At 39.2% G+C, this 19,032-nt stretch overlaps 2 protein-coding genes across 2 annotated transcripts in view; one reads left to right on the forward strand and one right to left on the reverse strand.

The window, feature by feature from the left end:
• The window catches only part of LOC308399066 (uncharacterized protein), a 262,268-nt gene that overhangs the window by 72,385 nt on the left and 170,851 nt on the right, over positions 1-19,032 (reverse strand). The gene's annotated exons all lie outside the window — the stretch shown is intronic.
• LOC308397253 (protein NLRC3-like) overlaps positions 1-19,032 on the forward strand; it is a 30,876-nt gene that overhangs the window by 6,449 nt on the left and 5,395 nt on the right. The window contains exons 4-5 of the mRNA XM_080883073.1: positions 11,336-11,509; positions 15,936-16,109. Coding sequence (XP_080739199.1) covers positions 11,336-11,509; positions 15,936-16,109 — 348 coding nt within the window. The remainder of the gene's footprint in view (positions 1-11,335; positions 11,510-15,935; positions 16,110-19,032) is intronic.

Genomic DNA, 19,032 nt, shown 5'->3' on the forward strand with positions numbered 1-19,032 from the left:
TGTATTTTGCAGACAGAGTTACAGACTCTCTCCCAGACCACAGACTCATAATACAAGTCAGAGCTTTATAAAAATAGAAAAAATAAAGTTGTGTTTTCAAAATTGGAGTTCAAGTTATTTTTACTTCCAATAGTGTTAACATGCTACAGGTCATGAACAAGGTTGTTTTTAATTTTCATTGTAAGTGGGCTAAAGAATCAGAATCAGAATCAGAAAGGGGTTTATTGCCAAATGTTGAGCAGGTTTACAACATTAGGAAATTGCTGCGGTGCTTCAGTGCAAACATAGTGTCATAAATTGCGCTTAAATAGACATGAAAAAATTAAAAGTAAGAATAAGAATTAAAAGTGCTACGTAGAAAGATATGTGCATGAGATATACATGAGAATAAGAATTAGTTAATTAAAAGTAGTCTAACATAAATGTAAATGCTGTAATTTGATTACTTTAATAAACCATGTAACTTGGATGGATAAGATGCTGGCGTGACCACAGTGCACACGTCTGCTGTTGCTCACAGTGGTCCAAGGGACGCTCAGGGAGTTTGTGTGTTCGCTCAGACACATGAAACATTAGAGGGAACATTGGCGGTGACTGGCAGGGAAAAGGGGAATGATAAGACTTACTGTAAATATAATTATGTATGTATTGAAAAAGGAACAACTAAAATGTTCCAGCTGAAAAATGAAATCAGTTTCAGTTTATGAGCTCTGTTTGTTTTCTTTACAATTCCAACCTTTTATTTTGAAATGAGCTGCTCATTCCTGTTTAGAGTTGATGAGCTGATGTGGGTGAGAGGACTCAGGCAGCCTGACAGAGTTGATGTCCTGGGGCCTGTTCTTCGTACCTTGCTAAGTAAGTTAGCTGGATTTGATTGTTGACGATTTCGCGTGATCCTGGATCGTTCGGTTCCCCGAAGCTCATCCGGGACTTGCTGTCATAGCAACAGAGCCGTAAGCGTAAACCTGCTGGGGAGCAGGTTTACTTTATGTAAACAGGATTAGATCGCGGCCACGCAGGTATGTCCACTTCATTTATACGAAAGCAACAGCGATATTCCACCACTGTTTCACCATAAATAAATAACATCAATGTAACCAAAGATAATGCAGCACTTGATCCTTTTATTGATGTCACACAGATACATACAGGGCATTCCCTAAAAAAGGGAAATGTACTATTAACATTCTATTACATGTATGTGATTATTACAGATGTAATTCATATTTCAGAGTAGTAATTGTAAATTACTTCATGTAATCAAGATGAGAGACCACGGCTATAAAAGCCAAGGTGGATTTGGGAAGCCTGTCGCAGCCATGTCCTGTCCGTTTACACGAGCAACCCATTGCGGAAGGTGCAAGATTGATAAGGAGAGTCCTCAGAATCCAGCGTATATTGCGGGAGAGACAGGATCCTTTAGCTCAGCGCGACAGTGTGCTCATAGAGAGATATCGATTTTCCCGTGAGGGTATTATTCACTTAACCAACTTGTTGACGAGGGGGTGCAGGACCACCACCTGTCTTTTTTGTGCTCTGCCCTTTTCTTGGTTGCTGTTATGAACAAACAAACAGATTATTTCAGGCTCTCTTTCCAAGAGACTAAAAGCAATATAAGTGATAAATATTACCATTCTGTAGAATATTCTTATATTTCACTTTTACTTGTTCCCATGTTCTAGTGGGTCCTGTTGTGGCTCTAATGTGAAAGGGGATATAATATAACATATTTTAATATAATGTAATATAATATTGGATAATATAGTGTGATATGATAAATCTATAAATAAATAATAAAGTGACTGAATAGTGGTATTGTCATGCGCTTTGGGTGCCTTGGAAAGCGCTATATAAACCCAATCCATTATTATTGTTATTATTAAATTACGTACGAGTTTAATTTGTCAGCAACTTTCTGCCAGCCCTCTCTCCTTGCTTTTGCAGCCTTTGCAGTGTTCCCTTGCGTTTTAATTAAACTCTGAAACTCCTGAAATCCCTCACTCAAGAGTTCTTGCTCTGCTGCCGGAAAATACCGAGCGCGCCCCTTCGACATTTTCGCCGACCAATCAGCGGGTTGCCGATCAATGTTTCTACTATCGATGCGTAGCCCTTTTTACGACACCCAGTGATGTCACATTCCTGCGTCCAGCTGTAGTAATCGTCAACAGCAGGTGTGTTCGGGGAACCGGATTAGCGAGCTCACGGTTAGCGCGATGGTTTGGTCTTGGATGTAGTAAGCGACGTACGAAGACCGGGCCCCTGGTCTTCCCTGCTTGTCCTGATACACATAAACATGAGTATCCTTGCAGGTCAGATCTCATCAGTCACACCTGTTAGTGCAGCTCTCCTCTAGATTGTAGTGCTTGTAAAACTAGGATGATTTTAGGAGCCTGGACCGCAGATCTAAGGGAAGACATGACTTGGAAAGACTAAACCAACCTATTAGAGGTGTTCGCACTAACACAGATTAATACTCAGATTTACACCTTTAGTGTCTCACAAAGGGTTGAAAAGTGAATGTGCACAGAGAGGTTGGTGGTGAGACGGGCACTTCCAGCACTGTAGATGTGATCCAGATCAGTGTTCATGGAAATAATCCGGAGAGCAGGATTCCTTGATGAATGTCACATCTTCTTAAAGTTATAATCCACAGGGAAAACTGTGAAACTGTCGATCTGATATCTAGTCAACCAGTCAGGTGTTTACATGCCCTTCACTGATCTCCAGCCCCACCTTATTATCAGTTTCTCTCTCTTTTACATCTGAATTATCTTCACTTCACATTTCAGTCAGTTCAGATTTCATTAGCGCGTTCACTTTAGCATAATCCATTTTAATCCAAACACCTTTCTCTTTAAACTCTGTTTGTCAGTCACAGTATATCCAGTACAATCCTCTTTTTCACTGCGTCACACACATTCAGAGATCAGAGTGTCCTGTGTGTGCTCTCATTCACTCACACTCACTCTCATATGGCTGAAGTCTGTTTGTACACAGGCTGTCAGCTGGCCTTAGTTCGGCCTGTCTCTAAAATCATTATTTTATTACTTTTATTCTGATTCATCAAAGCCAAACTCAAACATCTTTATATTTACTGATTATGTTCTCATCAGTAATTAAAGGTCAGTACATTCAGATATGAATCATAATTCAGTGTTTAACATATTATCACAGATGGACTGCACAGGAGATCTCCTTTATGAAGAAACTGTGAAAGTTTGTCCAACAGTGGGAAACATTTCAGAGAACATCTCAGAGAATATCTGTGAAGCAGAAACTAAACATAATAATAGAAGAAAAGCCAAATAATGATCCAAATCCTGCTCTGAGACTATCAGACAGTAAAGGCTTCCAAAGACTGCTCACCTCTCAGACTTACTTAAAGATGCTGGTGCTGTCCACAGATCAGCTGACCTGCTGGGTCTCCATGATCAGCTTTGTTTCTTGGAGATAAAGGCTGAAGCCTTTAGAGCTTCAGTTCTCCAGAGCAGCAGGATGTCTGAGGTCCGCAGAAACACAAAAACACAGCAGCTAAAAATAGTTGTTCAAAGAAAACGAGGTGGGAGCTGCTGATTCCTGAGCTTTGATACTGGATTAGCTTCAGTAGTTATTCCAATCACTGCTGTAGGAGCTACATTTAGTCACAGCTGACTGTCTTCTTTGAACAATCACAATGACTACTGTTCTAAAAAACAAGCACACAAAGAACCAATGAGAGTGTAGAACAGGATAAAGAGCTCCTGTGATGGTGGCAAAGAAATGAGCAGCAGACGGCCGTCTACATGTTGTAGTGGTTTACAGTCACCAGGGGGCGCCGTCACGGCCACGCAGTCAGTGGGCTGCTCTGCTTGTGCTGTTGTTGGTGAAGCTGAAGTGAAAGCGAATGTTAAAACAATGAAAAGTGTCCACTGCAGCCTCCATCTGAGCTTGTCATGTTCTTCTTCTTTGATCCTTCGTGTTTGTGCTGAACACTACTGTCGCTCTCTTCCCTGTTCCCACCCACTTTCTAACCAATCAGCATTGGAGCGTGCACAGCGTCGTCCACACTGAGCTTTGTTGTGAGCGCATGGACTCGTCTGCAGAACATTTGTATGGGCTCAAAATGTGGTCATAAATATTTTGTACTTGTAAATCAGGATTTGTATGTGTAAAAAGAATTTGTGTGTGCGTGAAAAAAATTTGTGTGTGTGTAAAAAAAAGATTTGTGTGTGTAAAAAAGATTTGTGTGTGTAAAAAAGATTTGTGTGTGTGTGTGTAAAAAGAATTTGTGTGTGCGTGAATAAAATTTGTGTGTGTGTAAAAAAAAAGATTTGTGTGTCTAAAAAAGATTTGTGTGTGTAAAAAAGATTTGTGTGTCTAAAAAAGATTTGTGTGTGTGTGTAAAAAGAATTTGTGTGTGCGTGAATAAAATTTGTGTGTGCGTGTAAAAAAGATTTGTGTGTGCGTGAAAAAAATTTGTGTGTGTGTGTAAAAAAAAAAAAAAAAAAAAAAAAGATTTGTGTGTGGACTTAGCCAAAAAAACACCCCTGCAAGTTACAAGTACGAATTTTGACCCTATTTTTCTTCCTTTCATCTGATTGGTCAATGTCATGTCAATCACAAATGTAACTATCCAATCAGAGAACAGATGGGTTTGGCTGTCGGAGGGGCACTTTTTTGACCTGACGTTCCCGTCACAAGTGTCTTCTAAGTGAAGCTACCAGGTTCAGGTCCAGCTCTGTTTATCTGGAGCTGCAGTAAATGATCCGTCCTCACAAAGCAACACAGACACCAGATATGCAAACACAGCATCATACAACACAACCAAGAGATCCAAAGAATTATCTCTGCATTTCTGTGGCTGATGCTGCTGGAACGAAGCTGTTTGAAACCTTGTTGTTCTGCACTTTGGGACCTGAAGAGGAACCTGAACCTCTGTGCAGAGGGTTCAACTCTGAGGATTCCTGTTCAGTTTTTTTTTATTTCACACGGCAAAACTTGACAACTTTATGATAAATGTACGACTTCAATGTGAAAAATTCATTTTTTTCTCTTGTTTGTTTGAAGCTGCTTCCTGTTGGCTTCAGCTGTTTGGAGTTTCCATTTTCTAAACTTCTACATTCTGAACCTTCTTCAGCTCTGAACAGATGATGAAACACTGAATGATTTCAAGCTCACACTTTGTCTAATAAACTTACATCTTTCATTTTTTATTCAGATTGAAGGACTGTGATTTGTCAGAGATCAGCTGTGATTATCTGGCAGCAGCGCTGAAGTCCAACCCCTCGTATCCCAGAGTGCTGGACCTGAGTGGAACCTACAACAACCTGCAGGATTCAGGAGTGAAGCAACTGTGTGTTCTTCTGGAGAATCCACGATGTCGATTTGAAACTCTGAGGTCAGTCACATGTTTTAGTTGTGCTGAGATGAATATGATGTGAAAGTTGTGCTGACACTGTGGATCAGTAGGCCCACACACCTCTATACAGGAAGTCTGGTTCTACTCTTTGTAGAACTTCTGATCCCTGATCCTCTGAGTCTGACTCAGTAGATAATGCAGAGTTCTGAGCTGATGTGGGTGAGAGGACTCAGGCAGCCTGACAGAGTTGATGTCCAGGTCTTCCCTGCTTGTCCTGATATACATAAACATGAGTATCCTTGCAGGTCAGATCTCATCAGTCACACCTGTTAGTGCAGCTCTCCTCTAGATTGTAGTGCTTGTAAAACTAGGATGATTTTAGGAGCCTGGACCGCAGATCTAAGGGAAGATATGACTTGGAAAGACTAAACCAACCTATTAGAGGTGTTCGCACTAACACAGATTAATACTCAGATTTACACCTTTAGTGTCTCACAAAGGGTTGAAAAGTGAATGTGCACAGAGAGGTTGGTGGTGAGACGGGCACTTCCAGCACTGTAGATGTGATCCAGCTCAGTGTTCATGGAAATAATCCAGAGAGCAGGATTCCTTGATGAATGTCACATCTTCTTAAAGTTATAATCCACAGGGAAAACTGTGAAACTGTCGATCTGATATCTAGTCAACCAGTCAGGTGTTTACATGCCCTTCACTGATCTCCAGCCCCACCTTATTATCAGTTTCTCTCTCTTTTACATCTGAATTATCTTCACTTCACATTTCATTCAGTTCAGATTTCATTAGCACGTTCACTTTAGCATAATCCATTTTAATCCAAACACCTTTGTCTTTAAACTCTGTTTGTCAGTCACAGTATATCCAGTACAATCCTCTTTTTCACTGCGTCACACACATTCAGAGATCAGAGTGTCCTGTGTGTGCTCTCATTCACTCACACTCACTCTCATATGGCTGAAGTCTGTTTGTACACAGGCTAATCTGGGACTCTCCACCATTTGACCCTAGAAATAAAGAAGCTTCTTGGATGAGAGGTGAAAGGCGAAACGTCTTCAAAAAACTTAAAGAAGTCCAGATGCCTTTTTTTCTAAGCTCTTTAGATAACTGCGATCCTTCACAAACTCCTCATCAGTGGGACTCTCAGAGCTACCAGCCCTTTGCTACAATCACAAAGCTCTTCATTGAAATCAATGATATCAAAGCTGGAATCAAGCTATAGCCATATACACTGGTAAAGACTTCTTATCTCGAAATAATATACTGAAGTGGCAATGCAGAAATTGAAAATAGGTGGACGTGCTACCTATGCTATTAGTAGAATGGACATTGGCCTGCTGGCTAAAGAAGGCCCTGTCTCACATAGAGGTGAGACAGGCCCCCCTCGAAGCCCCCTCTTTTATCGGGGCTTACTTAGGGTCATATCGGGGACCCCACAGTTAGAAGTCTTTTTTTTTTTCTTTTATTTTTCTTTGTCAAAATAAAGCTTATTTGTGTAGCTGTTTTATACAGCTTTAATGTTAATATTAACATTTGCTTATGTATGTTTAGGGAGTGGTCTGATGGTACATGTCGTTGTTACATTAATAATATTCAAATAGTAAGGGTATGCTTAAAGATATGGTAAAAATCATATCATATAATGTAAATGGCCTGTCGAATCCAATTAAACGTAATAAAATTTTAACTAAAATGAAGAAAGAACAAGTACAAATAGTGTATCTACAGGAAACCCATCTAGACTGTAAGGAGCATGAAAAACTGAAAAGAATGGGTTATACAACAGTTTCTCCTCTTCCTATAAAACTGGACGAAGGAGAGGAGTGGCTATCCTGTTATCAAGCAAATTACTCTTTGAAAAAATATCCGAGATAAGTGACAAAGAGGGACGTTATATGTTGGTAAGGGGAAACATTGAGGGGAACCCAGTCACGTTGTTAAATATATATGCACCCCCTGGAAGCGATATTTATTTCTTTAAGAAAATTATAGATGTGATGGTAACAGAGACAGTAGGTTTCCTAATTTGCGGAGGAGATTTAAATATACATCTACAACCAAAGCTAGATATTTCCAATAGAAAAGCACAGAATACTAAAACATTAATTAAGAATATAAATACATTGATGAAGGAGGTGGGACTAATTGATATATGGAGAGACTTGCATCCCTACCAAAGGGATTATACTTATTTTTCCTCACCGCACTCGTTATACACAAGAATAGATTATTTCACAAGTTTTGGGAAAAATAAAGATAAAATAAACACTTGTGCAATTGGAACAATAGAGTTAAGCGATCATGCACCAGTATACCTGTCTGTTGATTTAAACGTGCAACCAAAACTCAATAATTGGAAATTAAATTCAAGCTTACTGAATGATCCTCACTTTAAAGGACAAATTAAGAAAGAGATTCACTTCTATATGGAAACTAATGACAATGGTGAGGTGTCTCCTCCTATACTGTGGGATGCCTTAAAAGCTGTCCTGAGAGGGAAAATTATAGCAATATCCTCTTATAAGAAAAAGATGAGAAATAAGAAATTAGAAGAGCTACAAAATAAGAATTAGAGAAAAGGCATGAAAGAAAAACATCTCAGGATATATTGGAGGAAATTAGGAAAGCAAGAAATGAAATAAATGATTTGACCACATATGAAATTTAAAAAAAATCAATGTTTCTTAAACAAAGGTATATAAATACCTTTGTAAATACAAGATAATGTACGACGGACATTACAAATTATTAATCATATTCAAAAGAATAAAATAGAAGCAATGGTAATCAGTATCGATGCAGAAAAATCATTCGATTCAGTTAATTGGAACTTTCTTTACCGAGTCTTGCATACATTTGGCTTTCACGAAAATATAATTAAGACAATACAGGCACTTTATGATAACCCTACGGCAAGGATTAAAATTAATGGCTACCTATCAAATAGTATTAAGCTGCAAAGAGGAACAAGGCAGGGCTGTGCGTGCTCACCATTATTATTTGTGTTATATCTGGAACCATTGGCTCAATATATAAGACAAAATAAAGAAGTAGAAGGTATTAATATCCATGAAAAGGAGCATAAATTAGCCTGCTATGCAGATGATATTTTAATATTTTTGGGTCAACCATCAAACTCTTTACCTAAATTAATGCAATCATTTGAATACTTTGGTCGACTATCTGGATATAGGGTTAATATGAGTGAAACACAATTGCTTAAGTACAATTATATTCCATCAGAAGAAATTAAAAATAAGTATCAATTAGCATGGCAAACAGAGTACTTTAAATATCTAGGAGTCATAATACCTAAGGGTCTTACAGAACTATTAGAACGAAATTATTTACCAATACAGAAAAAAATTAAGGAACATATAGCGAGATGGAATCTAATTCCATATTTAAGTTTATATTCGAGAATAGACTCAATTAAAATTAATATTCTTCCTAAATTATTATATTTATTTCAAACATTACCAATAGAAATTAACCAGAAACAGTTTAATGAATGGGATAAAATTTTGTCAAGATACATATGGCAAGGAAAAAGGCCCCGAATTAGATTTAAAACCCTACAACTTAACAAAGGAAAAGGGGGGTGGGGCTTACCTTCTCTTAGGGAATATTATTGGGCAGCACAATTAAGGCCTATGATATGCTGATGTAATCCTTCATATGACGCTCAATGGAAAGTTATTGAGGAGAGTCTGACCTCCATCCCCATATAAGCTATTATAGCAGACAGAAGCTTTCAAAATTTAATAAAAACTATTGAAAATCCATGGATCAAGTTGACTTTTAAAATTTGGGAAACAGTAATAAAAGAATATAAACTAGAAGAGGATATAGCAGTTCTTAAGTGGTGTGCACATGACACACATTTTGCTCCAAATAAATTGGACACCAGATTCAAAGATTGGACATATAAAGGATTAACAGCTTTATGTATGGTAATGGAGGAAGGCAGACTAATTAGTTTTGATAAAATGAAAGATAAATATTCATTAGAAACACAGGATTTTTATAGATGTCTACAGATGAGGCATTTTGTCAATAAAACGATAAAAGCTAAGGCTGAACTGAGTAAACAGCTGATAGACGTATTTAAAAGGGCAGTTCAAATAAAAATAGAGGTATTATAGGTGACCTCTATAAAGGATTAACAAATATGAAATTACACTCAACCTTGTATATCAAAACAAAATGGAAAATGGAGGGAGGAATAGAGATAAAGGAGGAAGAATGGACAACAATATGGGCATATCAATGGAAATGTAGCAGCTCACAGAGCTGGCGGGAATTTGGGTGGAAATGCCTGATAAGATATTTTATTACACCTCACCAAAAATCTCACTATGAAGGTAACCCTCCCGCTTGCTGGAGAAATTGTGGAAATACAAATGCAAATCACTATCATATTTTCTGGGACTGTCATGTTATTAAAACCTATTGGAAGGGAATACATGCAGCAATACAAGAGACATTTGGAAGATATTTACCTTTGGAAAGTAAAACTCTACGTTTTGGACTTATTCCAGAAGGATGGACAAAGAACGATAAATACTTGTTTAATATTTTACTGGCAGCAGGAAAAAAAGCCATCACAAAAAAATGGCTTTCTTCAGAGAGCCCAGCTATGAACACGTGGATGAACATCACACTGGACATTTACAGAATGGAGAAAATGACAGCAGATGTGAACTACAAGAGGGAGCTGTTTGTATCACGATGGAAGAAATGGATGGACTACATTAGAAAACGCAGGCCAGTTTTTGCTTTTGCATTAGATTTTGACTTTGTTAACTACCAGAAGACTAGAGGAAAAATTAGTTACATTAATGGAAACAAAAACACACTCCCTATATTTATTTATTTATTTTTCTTTCCTTTTTCTTTTTCCTTATGTATTTTTTATTTATGTTGTTTGTTGTTTCCTGTTTTGCTTCTTTTTCTTTTCTTCTTCTTCTTTCATTCTTATTGTATGGATATTTTAGTTGTTTAAATATAGAAAAAAAGAAAAAAAATATGTACTGAAAGATAGCTGAAGTTGATGGTATTGTATAGTGATTCTAAAATGTCAATAAAAATAAAGAAGCTGGAATGAAATGAGTCCAAGTCTTCTGCTGATTCAGCATCACATTCATCTTTGCTCCTTGTTCTGCATCCCCACCATGGACTTCATTCCTTTCCAAGCCAGCCTTGAGTGTCCTTTATTCAGCTCATCCTCTGCTTTACTTTTACACCTGATTTTAGCTGCTTTTCTTCTCTCCCTCATAACAAGACAGCTTCTTCTGCCTGAGAACATGTTGGAGTGATTTACTAATCCAGGGCTGATTTTTGGGGAAAATAGTTCCCATTTTCAAAGTAATCCCCATTTTTCCCAGAATGAAATGTAAGTAGAAATAAATGATCTAAGTGAGAACATGAGCCTTTAAAAAGGCTCTTCTGAGGCTGCTGCCAGTGGTCAAAGCCTCCAACAAAGCTCTGTAAGTACATATGTGATCATAGCTTTAGCTTTTAAATGTTTATTCTAGTTAACACAGATCAGGTGGAACAACTCAAATAAAATATCAAAAATATTAAGTGGTCATCGGTACTCAGTTTGTTCAATACTGAATACAATGGAGCACAAATTGTCCACGTTTCTGAAATATTTCTGGGTGTAACTGTCACCAAAGTGCAATTTAGACCTGGCCTGTGGTTGTTATCTAAGTGATAATCATCAATTCTACTAAAACAAATACAAAATAAAGAAATTTGACACATTCTGTTGATATCAAAAGCACACTGAACAATTCAGTGTTGTTTTACTGCTGTTCTCTCTTCACTTCTTCTCCTCTGATTCTCTCCACATGTTGCTCTGCATCAGTGCTCAGTTTCCTGACAAAACAAGATGAAATATTGCTAAATATAATAGTATCTCATTACACTTCAACATAAGTGTTTTATTTTTGTAATTGTTTATCTGTTATTTTTCAGACTGAGTCACTGTGACCTGTCAGAGAGAAGCTGTGAAGCTCTGGCCTCAGGTCTCAGCTCTCAGACCTCTAATCTGAGACAGCTGGACCTGAGTAACAGTAACCTGAAGGATTCAGGCGTGAAGCTTCTGTCTGAAGGACTGAAGAGTCCACACTGTACACTGGAAACTCTCAGGTGAGATCAAGCATTTTTCTTTCATCAACTGACAGAATTAGCAGATTAATAATAAGGCAGCCCTCTAATAAGAGGAGAAGTGGAGGTGTTTTGAAGGGCAACATACTCTTATGTTAACAAGACAGGAAGTAGTTCCTGGGAACTGCTTCCTTTGTTATTGTCTAAGTAGAAACCTGATGGTGAAACAGTGATGAGTTTGCAGAGGTGAATCCACACAACACAACAATGCTGTTGCGTGCTGAAAGCAGACTTCTCACAGATTCTGAGGCTGCAGGTTTCATCACTGTCCAACCAAAATTCACTGAACCAGCAGTAAATGAACGTCCAAAACTACGCTTCATGTTTAAAAAACAGATGATCAGGGGGATTTGTGTTTACATCTTTTTTGTGTGATCTGTTCACCTGCTGTTTCAGCTGTTTGGTGGTTGTTGAGATGGTTTTGTGAACTTTTAGCTGAGATTCTGACGTTTCTGTAGATACCACACATGTCTAATTACTTTGTACAGCATGAATGGCCATAACAAGGTTTTTAACAGTAAGAAAAGTTGTAAAACTTCAGAAAATATAGTTAAAAGTCCAAAACCTTCTACGTCTGGTGGCTTGTGGTAAGGAGCAGATCAAACGAGTAAAGAATTACGTTATAATTATAAATGGCTTCAACAGCACATTCAGGTCTGTGAGACTCATTCAGACACTGAGCCGTGGCTCTGTGCTACATGCACATATTTCTGCATCTCTGCCATTCAGACACACTTTATATATAGTTTATTTTATGTAGTATTCAATACTGAACTGTACATTTAGTCTTTTTAAAGGCAGCAAGTTTTATTCAGTGTTTTCATAAAAGCCTTATTTTTATCCATTTACTGCTCTTAGGAAGAACACGTGAGGTTTAAGACCTGGACCAGTTTGAAACCTTTTGTCCTCCACAGTGGAAAATGGGTGGAAATAAAAATGGGTCTCACTTTAGCCAGCTCCTAATTTTATCAGTTCTGCTCTCAGCGTCTCCTGTATATCTCCTGTATAAATGTTGCACTCAGCTTTGTGCTCTCCAATATCACTGAAATGCAGCCAGATGCTGCTCATTTTGCCTTTTCACTCTTTCCTGACACGCTTGCATTTCAGTACAGCTCCCATTTCTCTGTGTACTGGTCTCTACCACTACCCTTGCTGTCTATGGGACATTTCCGTCCTCTTTCACATAATGGTATGCTCCCAGTCTGTCTCTGAAAGTGATTGGCCACATGGTTTGCTCATCAGAATAACATCTCAGCCGTGCTCACATTGATTATCAGCAAGCCTGAAAATTCATCAATATTTGACATATGAAATTATCTCATGGGCTGGATTTGGCCCACGGGCCATATGTTTGACACCCCTGGTTTACACAGTTTGGTATTCAATGTACAAGTGAGCTAGCTCTCAGCTAACTAGCAGACAAGCTAACTGCTGGGACTGCGTCTTTCTAACAAGAGCGTCAGACACTCAGACTGGTTTCCTTTGTGGATGATGATGTGTTCTCACACTGATCCTTCATGCTGATGCTGCCATCCACCCACTGCTCCTGGATTCCTCATCATCATCTCCATCAGCCCTCACAATACTCCACCTTCTTCAGCTTCATGTTCAGCAGCCTGGATGGACAGTAATTCTTTCCATGGGTTATGGTGGGACATTGAGAGCTGAAGTCAAACAGCAGTGAGAATGAAAGACTGATTCATTTCTATTTAGTCTTGTGATGTGCAGCTTTGTTCAGAGCATTAAGGCCCAGCAAAGATCACTGAGGTCATAGAGTCCTGATGAAACCTGTGTGCTTATAGAAACTGAGACCAGATGAACCAGAATAGAAGGACATTAAAATGAAGTGTCAGCTACACAAAGGCAAAGCTATTCAGTTGTTGCTGTGAGTTATTTAAATGGAGGATGGAGTCAGACTTTAAGCTGCTGGACTCAGTCACTATATCCTGTTGTCCTCATAGAACCTGGACACACAGACTCACCTGTGACACAGTGACACACAGTGTGGGCTACACACACATTAGAAAGTGGATCAGTCACACTTGTGCAATCATTTGTTGTGCTGGAAACCATGAACACTGTGAATCACATTAATGGCTTTGTTACAGCAACATTCAATCATGAGTTCAAAAGTAGTGCATTGTGTACTTATTTTAATAGTACTGCAGTATGAGAAGTGCAACATTCAGTGTGCAGAAACAGATCAGGTGCTTTCTAACAGCAGTGTTCCCTTTAACACAGCAGCAGTTCAAATATTTCTGTCAGTCTGAGCTGAAACATGAATCTAATCAAAGATCAAATCAAAGTTCTTTGCCTCTGCCAGGACGTTAACATTTGATCTAGTTTTTTACAAAGTTCCCTCAGCGTCCAGAGCCACCAACATACCTTTGATCAACAGCAAGTGAACATTTATAAATGTGTGTTTGCAGAACAGGAAGCAGCAGAACTATTGTTCTGTTATCAGGCAGCAGCACAAACGCTCATCAGCTCATTTACTGTGCAGGACTTTGAGTGTGTGAAGTGTGTGTTTGTGCTGGATTTCCTTTGGAGAATCTCAGTCAGAAACCAGACAAAGAAAAACTCTTTCAACAGTCCAGGTTGAGTTGACAACATGAACTGCATTTATCTTCCTCTGACTTGACATGTTCTTCCTCCTCTGCACCGAGCCAGCTGCTAAGACTCACAAGCTCATTGACATTTTCTGATGATAAAGAAACTCTCTTCTTCTGCACAATATGAGCAGCAACAGAGAAGAAGCTTTCACAGGTACAGATGTTGCAGCTGTGGCCAAGTACATGTGCTGCATGTTGGAGCAGCACTCTAATGGACAGGCCTCTGTACTGATGGTGGGCTCTGCTCTGTGTCCACCACACTGTTCTCAGCTGAGTCTTCCTCCTGTTCACAATCACACTCTGATCAAGCATGTTCACGTTGTAACGCCGTGGCTTTCGTAGTCTCTCCTTTGTCTACAGCTCATGTGTTCTTCTTGTGATGCTGCGTCTTGAGGCTCATACATGCCGTCATTTGTTGATCCTAAGAACGTTCCTCAGACCGACTTCTTCAACAACAGATAACTTTAGTTGTATCAACACTGCCTCCTGGAACAGTTTAAAATGAACATGTCAAAGATCTGTACCTGTCTCCATGTTTCTGTCCCCGCCCCTTTCTTTCTGTCCTGGGTCATGTGAGCGCTGCAGTAGTATTAGGCCCACCCTCAATGCTCCCATTGGCTGAGACGCATAATGACGCCCATTTCAAGCCAGCACTGATCAACATCCCTCCTGTGACCCATGGCTTTTATATTCAGAGCCAGTGAGCACTTTCACAATAATCATGATTTTAAAAACTGTGATTAAAATAATTGCTGACGTTAATCAGTTAATGAGTTAACGAGATTATAACAGGTTAAGTTGCCCTAATAATTAGACTTTGGTGACAAACTGATGTGATCTCCATGTTTCCTTTGTTGGACTGTGGGCGAGTGTCAGAACTGAATGTACTGAGTAACATGTAGAGTTTAAACATGTGTCAGTTCCAGTTTTAGAGCTCTAAAGTGCAGCTATCATGTTAGGAATATGTTAGGAATAGACAGGAACACTGAGCACACTGAGGTCAAATCTTTATTTATCCAGTTCATCTGTAGGCTGAGCTCAGTCCATCCATTTAGTGAAATGATGTTTAAAGGTCTCCTTGTTCTGTGAGCGTGCACAGATCCTGAAGCAGAAAGCCTGGGTTACAGAGAAATGATCATCACTGTGATGATGCTCATCATCTCTGACTGGGATTTGAGGTTTTGTCAAAGCAGCAAAGAAAGCCTGGCTATGTTGGACTGGGTGTGGCAGCAGTTCCCAGTTTGAGTTCAGGAGACAGACACCCTCTCTACTTTGAAGATCAGCTTCTAACTTTCCTTTTTGATAAAACTTATAGTTCAAGCTGGATCAGGTGACCCTGAACCATCACTTAGTTATGCTGCTATAGGCTCGGGCTGTTGGTGGACTTCCCATGATGCTCTGCTTTCTTCTCCCCTCTTTTCACTCCTGATGCTTTTATATGTCACTACTGCATGTCCTTAACTTTTGTCTCTCTGTTTTGTTCTTGTCTCTCTGAGCTCATCTCTTCCCTTTCCCCTCACCCTGCAACCAGTCATGGTAGATGCTCCTCCTGGAGCCTGTTTTCACTGGGAGGATCTTTGTGTCAAAGGGAGTTCTTCTTCCCACCATCACCAATTGCTGCTCACAGTGGAGGCGGTTACCTTACACTGTTAAACAGCTTCAGATGACTGTTGTTGTCTGTTGGGAATTGTCACTTATAAATAAAGTTACATTGAATGGATGTAAATGGATAGATGTTATTGTGACAAAGAGAAAACAACTGTTGACAGATAGATTGTTGTTTTGTGTGTCTGCAGTCTGTCAGGATGTCTGATCACAGAGGATAGCTGTACTTCTCTGGCCTCAGCTCTGAGCTCCAACCCCTCCCATCTGAGAGAGCTGGACCTGAGCTACAATCATCCAGGTCCCTCAGGAATGAAGCTGCTCTCGGCTGGACTGAAGGATCCAGGCTGGAGGCTGGACACTCTCAGGTATGGAGAGAAAATCTGATAGAGGAGGAAGAGCTGGAAACATTTCCTGTGTCTTTCCTTCACTTCCTGTTTGTTTCCTGCAGATGACACATGAACAATCACACATGCAGGAATATTTTCAGGGACAGACACACTAGTCTAGCTGGATAGTTCATGGATATTTATGTAGGGGTCTCCAAGGAGTCTGTTTGCAGGAACATTTAGGTCACAGGTGTACCTGATATAGATACCAGTGTACCTAATAAAGTGTCAGCTAACATTTGGAAATGGAAGCTTAAATAATGCCAAACTGTACATTCACAGCTGAATTCACAATAAATTTGTTCTCAAGTGCACATTTTTCTGTTATTGTTCTCAAACAACAGAATGAGAATGAAATATTGATTCTAACAGGGCCCATAAGCAGCATTAGCTTATCAGAGTTTCCATCATGGTCACACAAATCCTTAGCAGAGAAAAGTGGCCTACTTAGCAATAGCTGCTCAAGTTGTATAAAGAAAGGGAAAACAGTATTAGCATTAGCTGCTAATGTCAGCTTACTTAGCATAAACTCTTCACATCTTTATAATGCAAGGGAAAGGAGTCACTCATGGAAGCCTATTTAGCATTAACGTCTCACATCATTATAACACAAGAGAAAAGCGTATTAGCATAAGCTACTAATGCTTATTCACCTCAAATTAGCTTTAGCTGCTAATGGTAGCCTACTTAGCATTAACTCCTCACTAATATAATGCTAATTCACATCAAATTAGCATTAGCTGCTCATATTGTTATAAGGAAAGAGAAAACGGTATTAGCATTAGCTACTAATAGTTATTCAGCCCTAATTAGAATAAGCCTCTAAAAGCAGCCTACTTAGCATTAACTCCTCACATCGTTGTTACCCAACGGAAAAGAGTATTAGTATTAGCTACTATCATTTTTAATAAGTAAGAGAAAACAGTGTTAGCATTATTGAATAATGCTAATTCACACTGAATTAGAATTAGCTATTTACAAGAGCGTACTTAGAATTAGCCGCTCAGATTCTTACAGAGCAAAGGAAAACAATATGCTGCTAATGCTTTTTCATCTAAAATTAGCATTAGCCACTAATGGCAGCCTACTTAGCATTAACTCCTCACTAATATAATGCTAATTCACGTCAAATTTGCATTAGCTGCTAGCATCAGCCTAACTAGCACTAGCTGTTCACATTGTTAAAAGGGGAGAAAATGATATTAGCATTAGCTACTAATAATTATTCACCCCTAATTAGAATTAGCCGCTAATGGCAGTATACTTAGCATTAACTCCTCACATTGTTATAATGTAAGGGAAAAGAATTAGCATTATCTAATAATGTTGACCTTGGCTCACTGGAAAAGTTCAGAACTAAAGATTTAGGAGTGTTTCTCGATAGCTCTTTTTCGTTTGAGAAACAAATGAATTCTGTTATTAAAACCAGCTGTAAGCTTTATATTGTTGATTGTCATTTATGCTTAGAAATATTTACTCATATATGCTTAGAGTTGTATAATCGATTGGATGATGATAGAGGTTCAATCCTGAGTAGTCTGTAAAGACTCTGTGTGCCTTCCAGAGTGCTCTGGCATGCACACACCACTTGGGGCCATGAGAGAGGTCGTACCCTCTCTTACTGATTTATGGTGTAGGACAGGGGTCTCAAACTCAATTTAGCTGGGGGCCGCTGCAGGCAGAGTCTGGGTGAGGCTGGGCCACATTAGGTTTTCCACAAGAAAGGCATGGTTAAAAAATTCCAATCTTCTCAAATCTCTTTATTTTTATTTTTTAACACAAAATATGAAAAATAAATAAACAAATTAAGAATTAATAAGAAAATAAATCAATCTGTAATACATAAATAAAATAATAATAAGATATTTTTAGTCAGTGAACTTGTGTGTTTTTTTCAGTCTTCTATATCTGCTGTGTTTAGATTGAAATGTCTGTATTAACAGTTCTATAACCTTCTTCTGAACATGAATGGAACACTGTAGAAAATGAACTGTTCTTCTGAACATGGCTTCTCTTGCCTACTCCTTGCTGCTAGAGACCTGGCAGCGTTTCCTCTCACATAGCCGAGCCAGATTTGGCCTGAGGGAGGAAGCAGTTGCGACCCTCAGTATGTCTTGAAGCTGATCATCTGTAAGTCTGGACCTGTACTTGGACTTATTGAAGTTCAAAGTGGAGAAGAGCTTTTGGCACAAGTATGTGCTACCAAAAAGGCACATGGTCCGCTTGAACATTCGGGAAAGCCGAGGGAAACTAGGGCTCAATTCTCTCAAAAATTGTCCAAGCTTGTCTGCTTTTCCACTCACCTCCCTGAACTTTGCTTTGAGTTCAGAGTTGCACTGCAGCTCAATGAGCTCCATTTGAAGCACAGAATGGGCATCTTGCACATCAAAGGAGAAGGGGTCCGCAAAAATGTGAAAGGTGGCTCTGTGTGTCTTGAAGTCAGCAAACCTGTGATCAAATTCCTCCTGTAGCCTCAAAATGACATCAACATACTCGTCAGCACTGAATGGTGTGCCTGCATCCACGAGAGCCTTGCATGCTGGGAAATGGCAAAGGTTTGTCTGAGAGAGCTGAGCTTTCCAGAGCGCCAGTTTTGTGGAGAATGCTCTCACGTTGTCATAGGCAGCACTGACAAGTTGCCCCTGGCCTTGTAACGTCTTGTTCAGTACATTAAGCTCATGTGTCATATCAACAAGAAAAGCTGAGTCCATGAGCCATTTGGGATCAGTTAGCACAGGAACACTAACTCCATCCTTCTCCATGAAGGCTTCACTTCTGCTCTCAACTCAAAAAGTCTCTTTAATACATTTCCCCTGCTGAGCCAACGTACCTCAGTGAAGTCGAGCACATCCCCATATTCTGACTCCATTTCCTCTAAAAAAGCACAGAACCTTCGGTGCTT

The sequence above is a fragment of the Rhamphochromis sp. 'chilingali' genome, assembly GCF_963969265.1.
Source record: "Rhamphochromis sp. 'chilingali' genome assembly, chromosome: 1".
NCBI classification, from domain to species: domain Eukaryota; kingdom Metazoa; phylum Chordata; class Actinopteri; order Cichliformes; family Cichlidae; genus Rhamphochromis; species Rhamphochromis sp. 'chilingali'.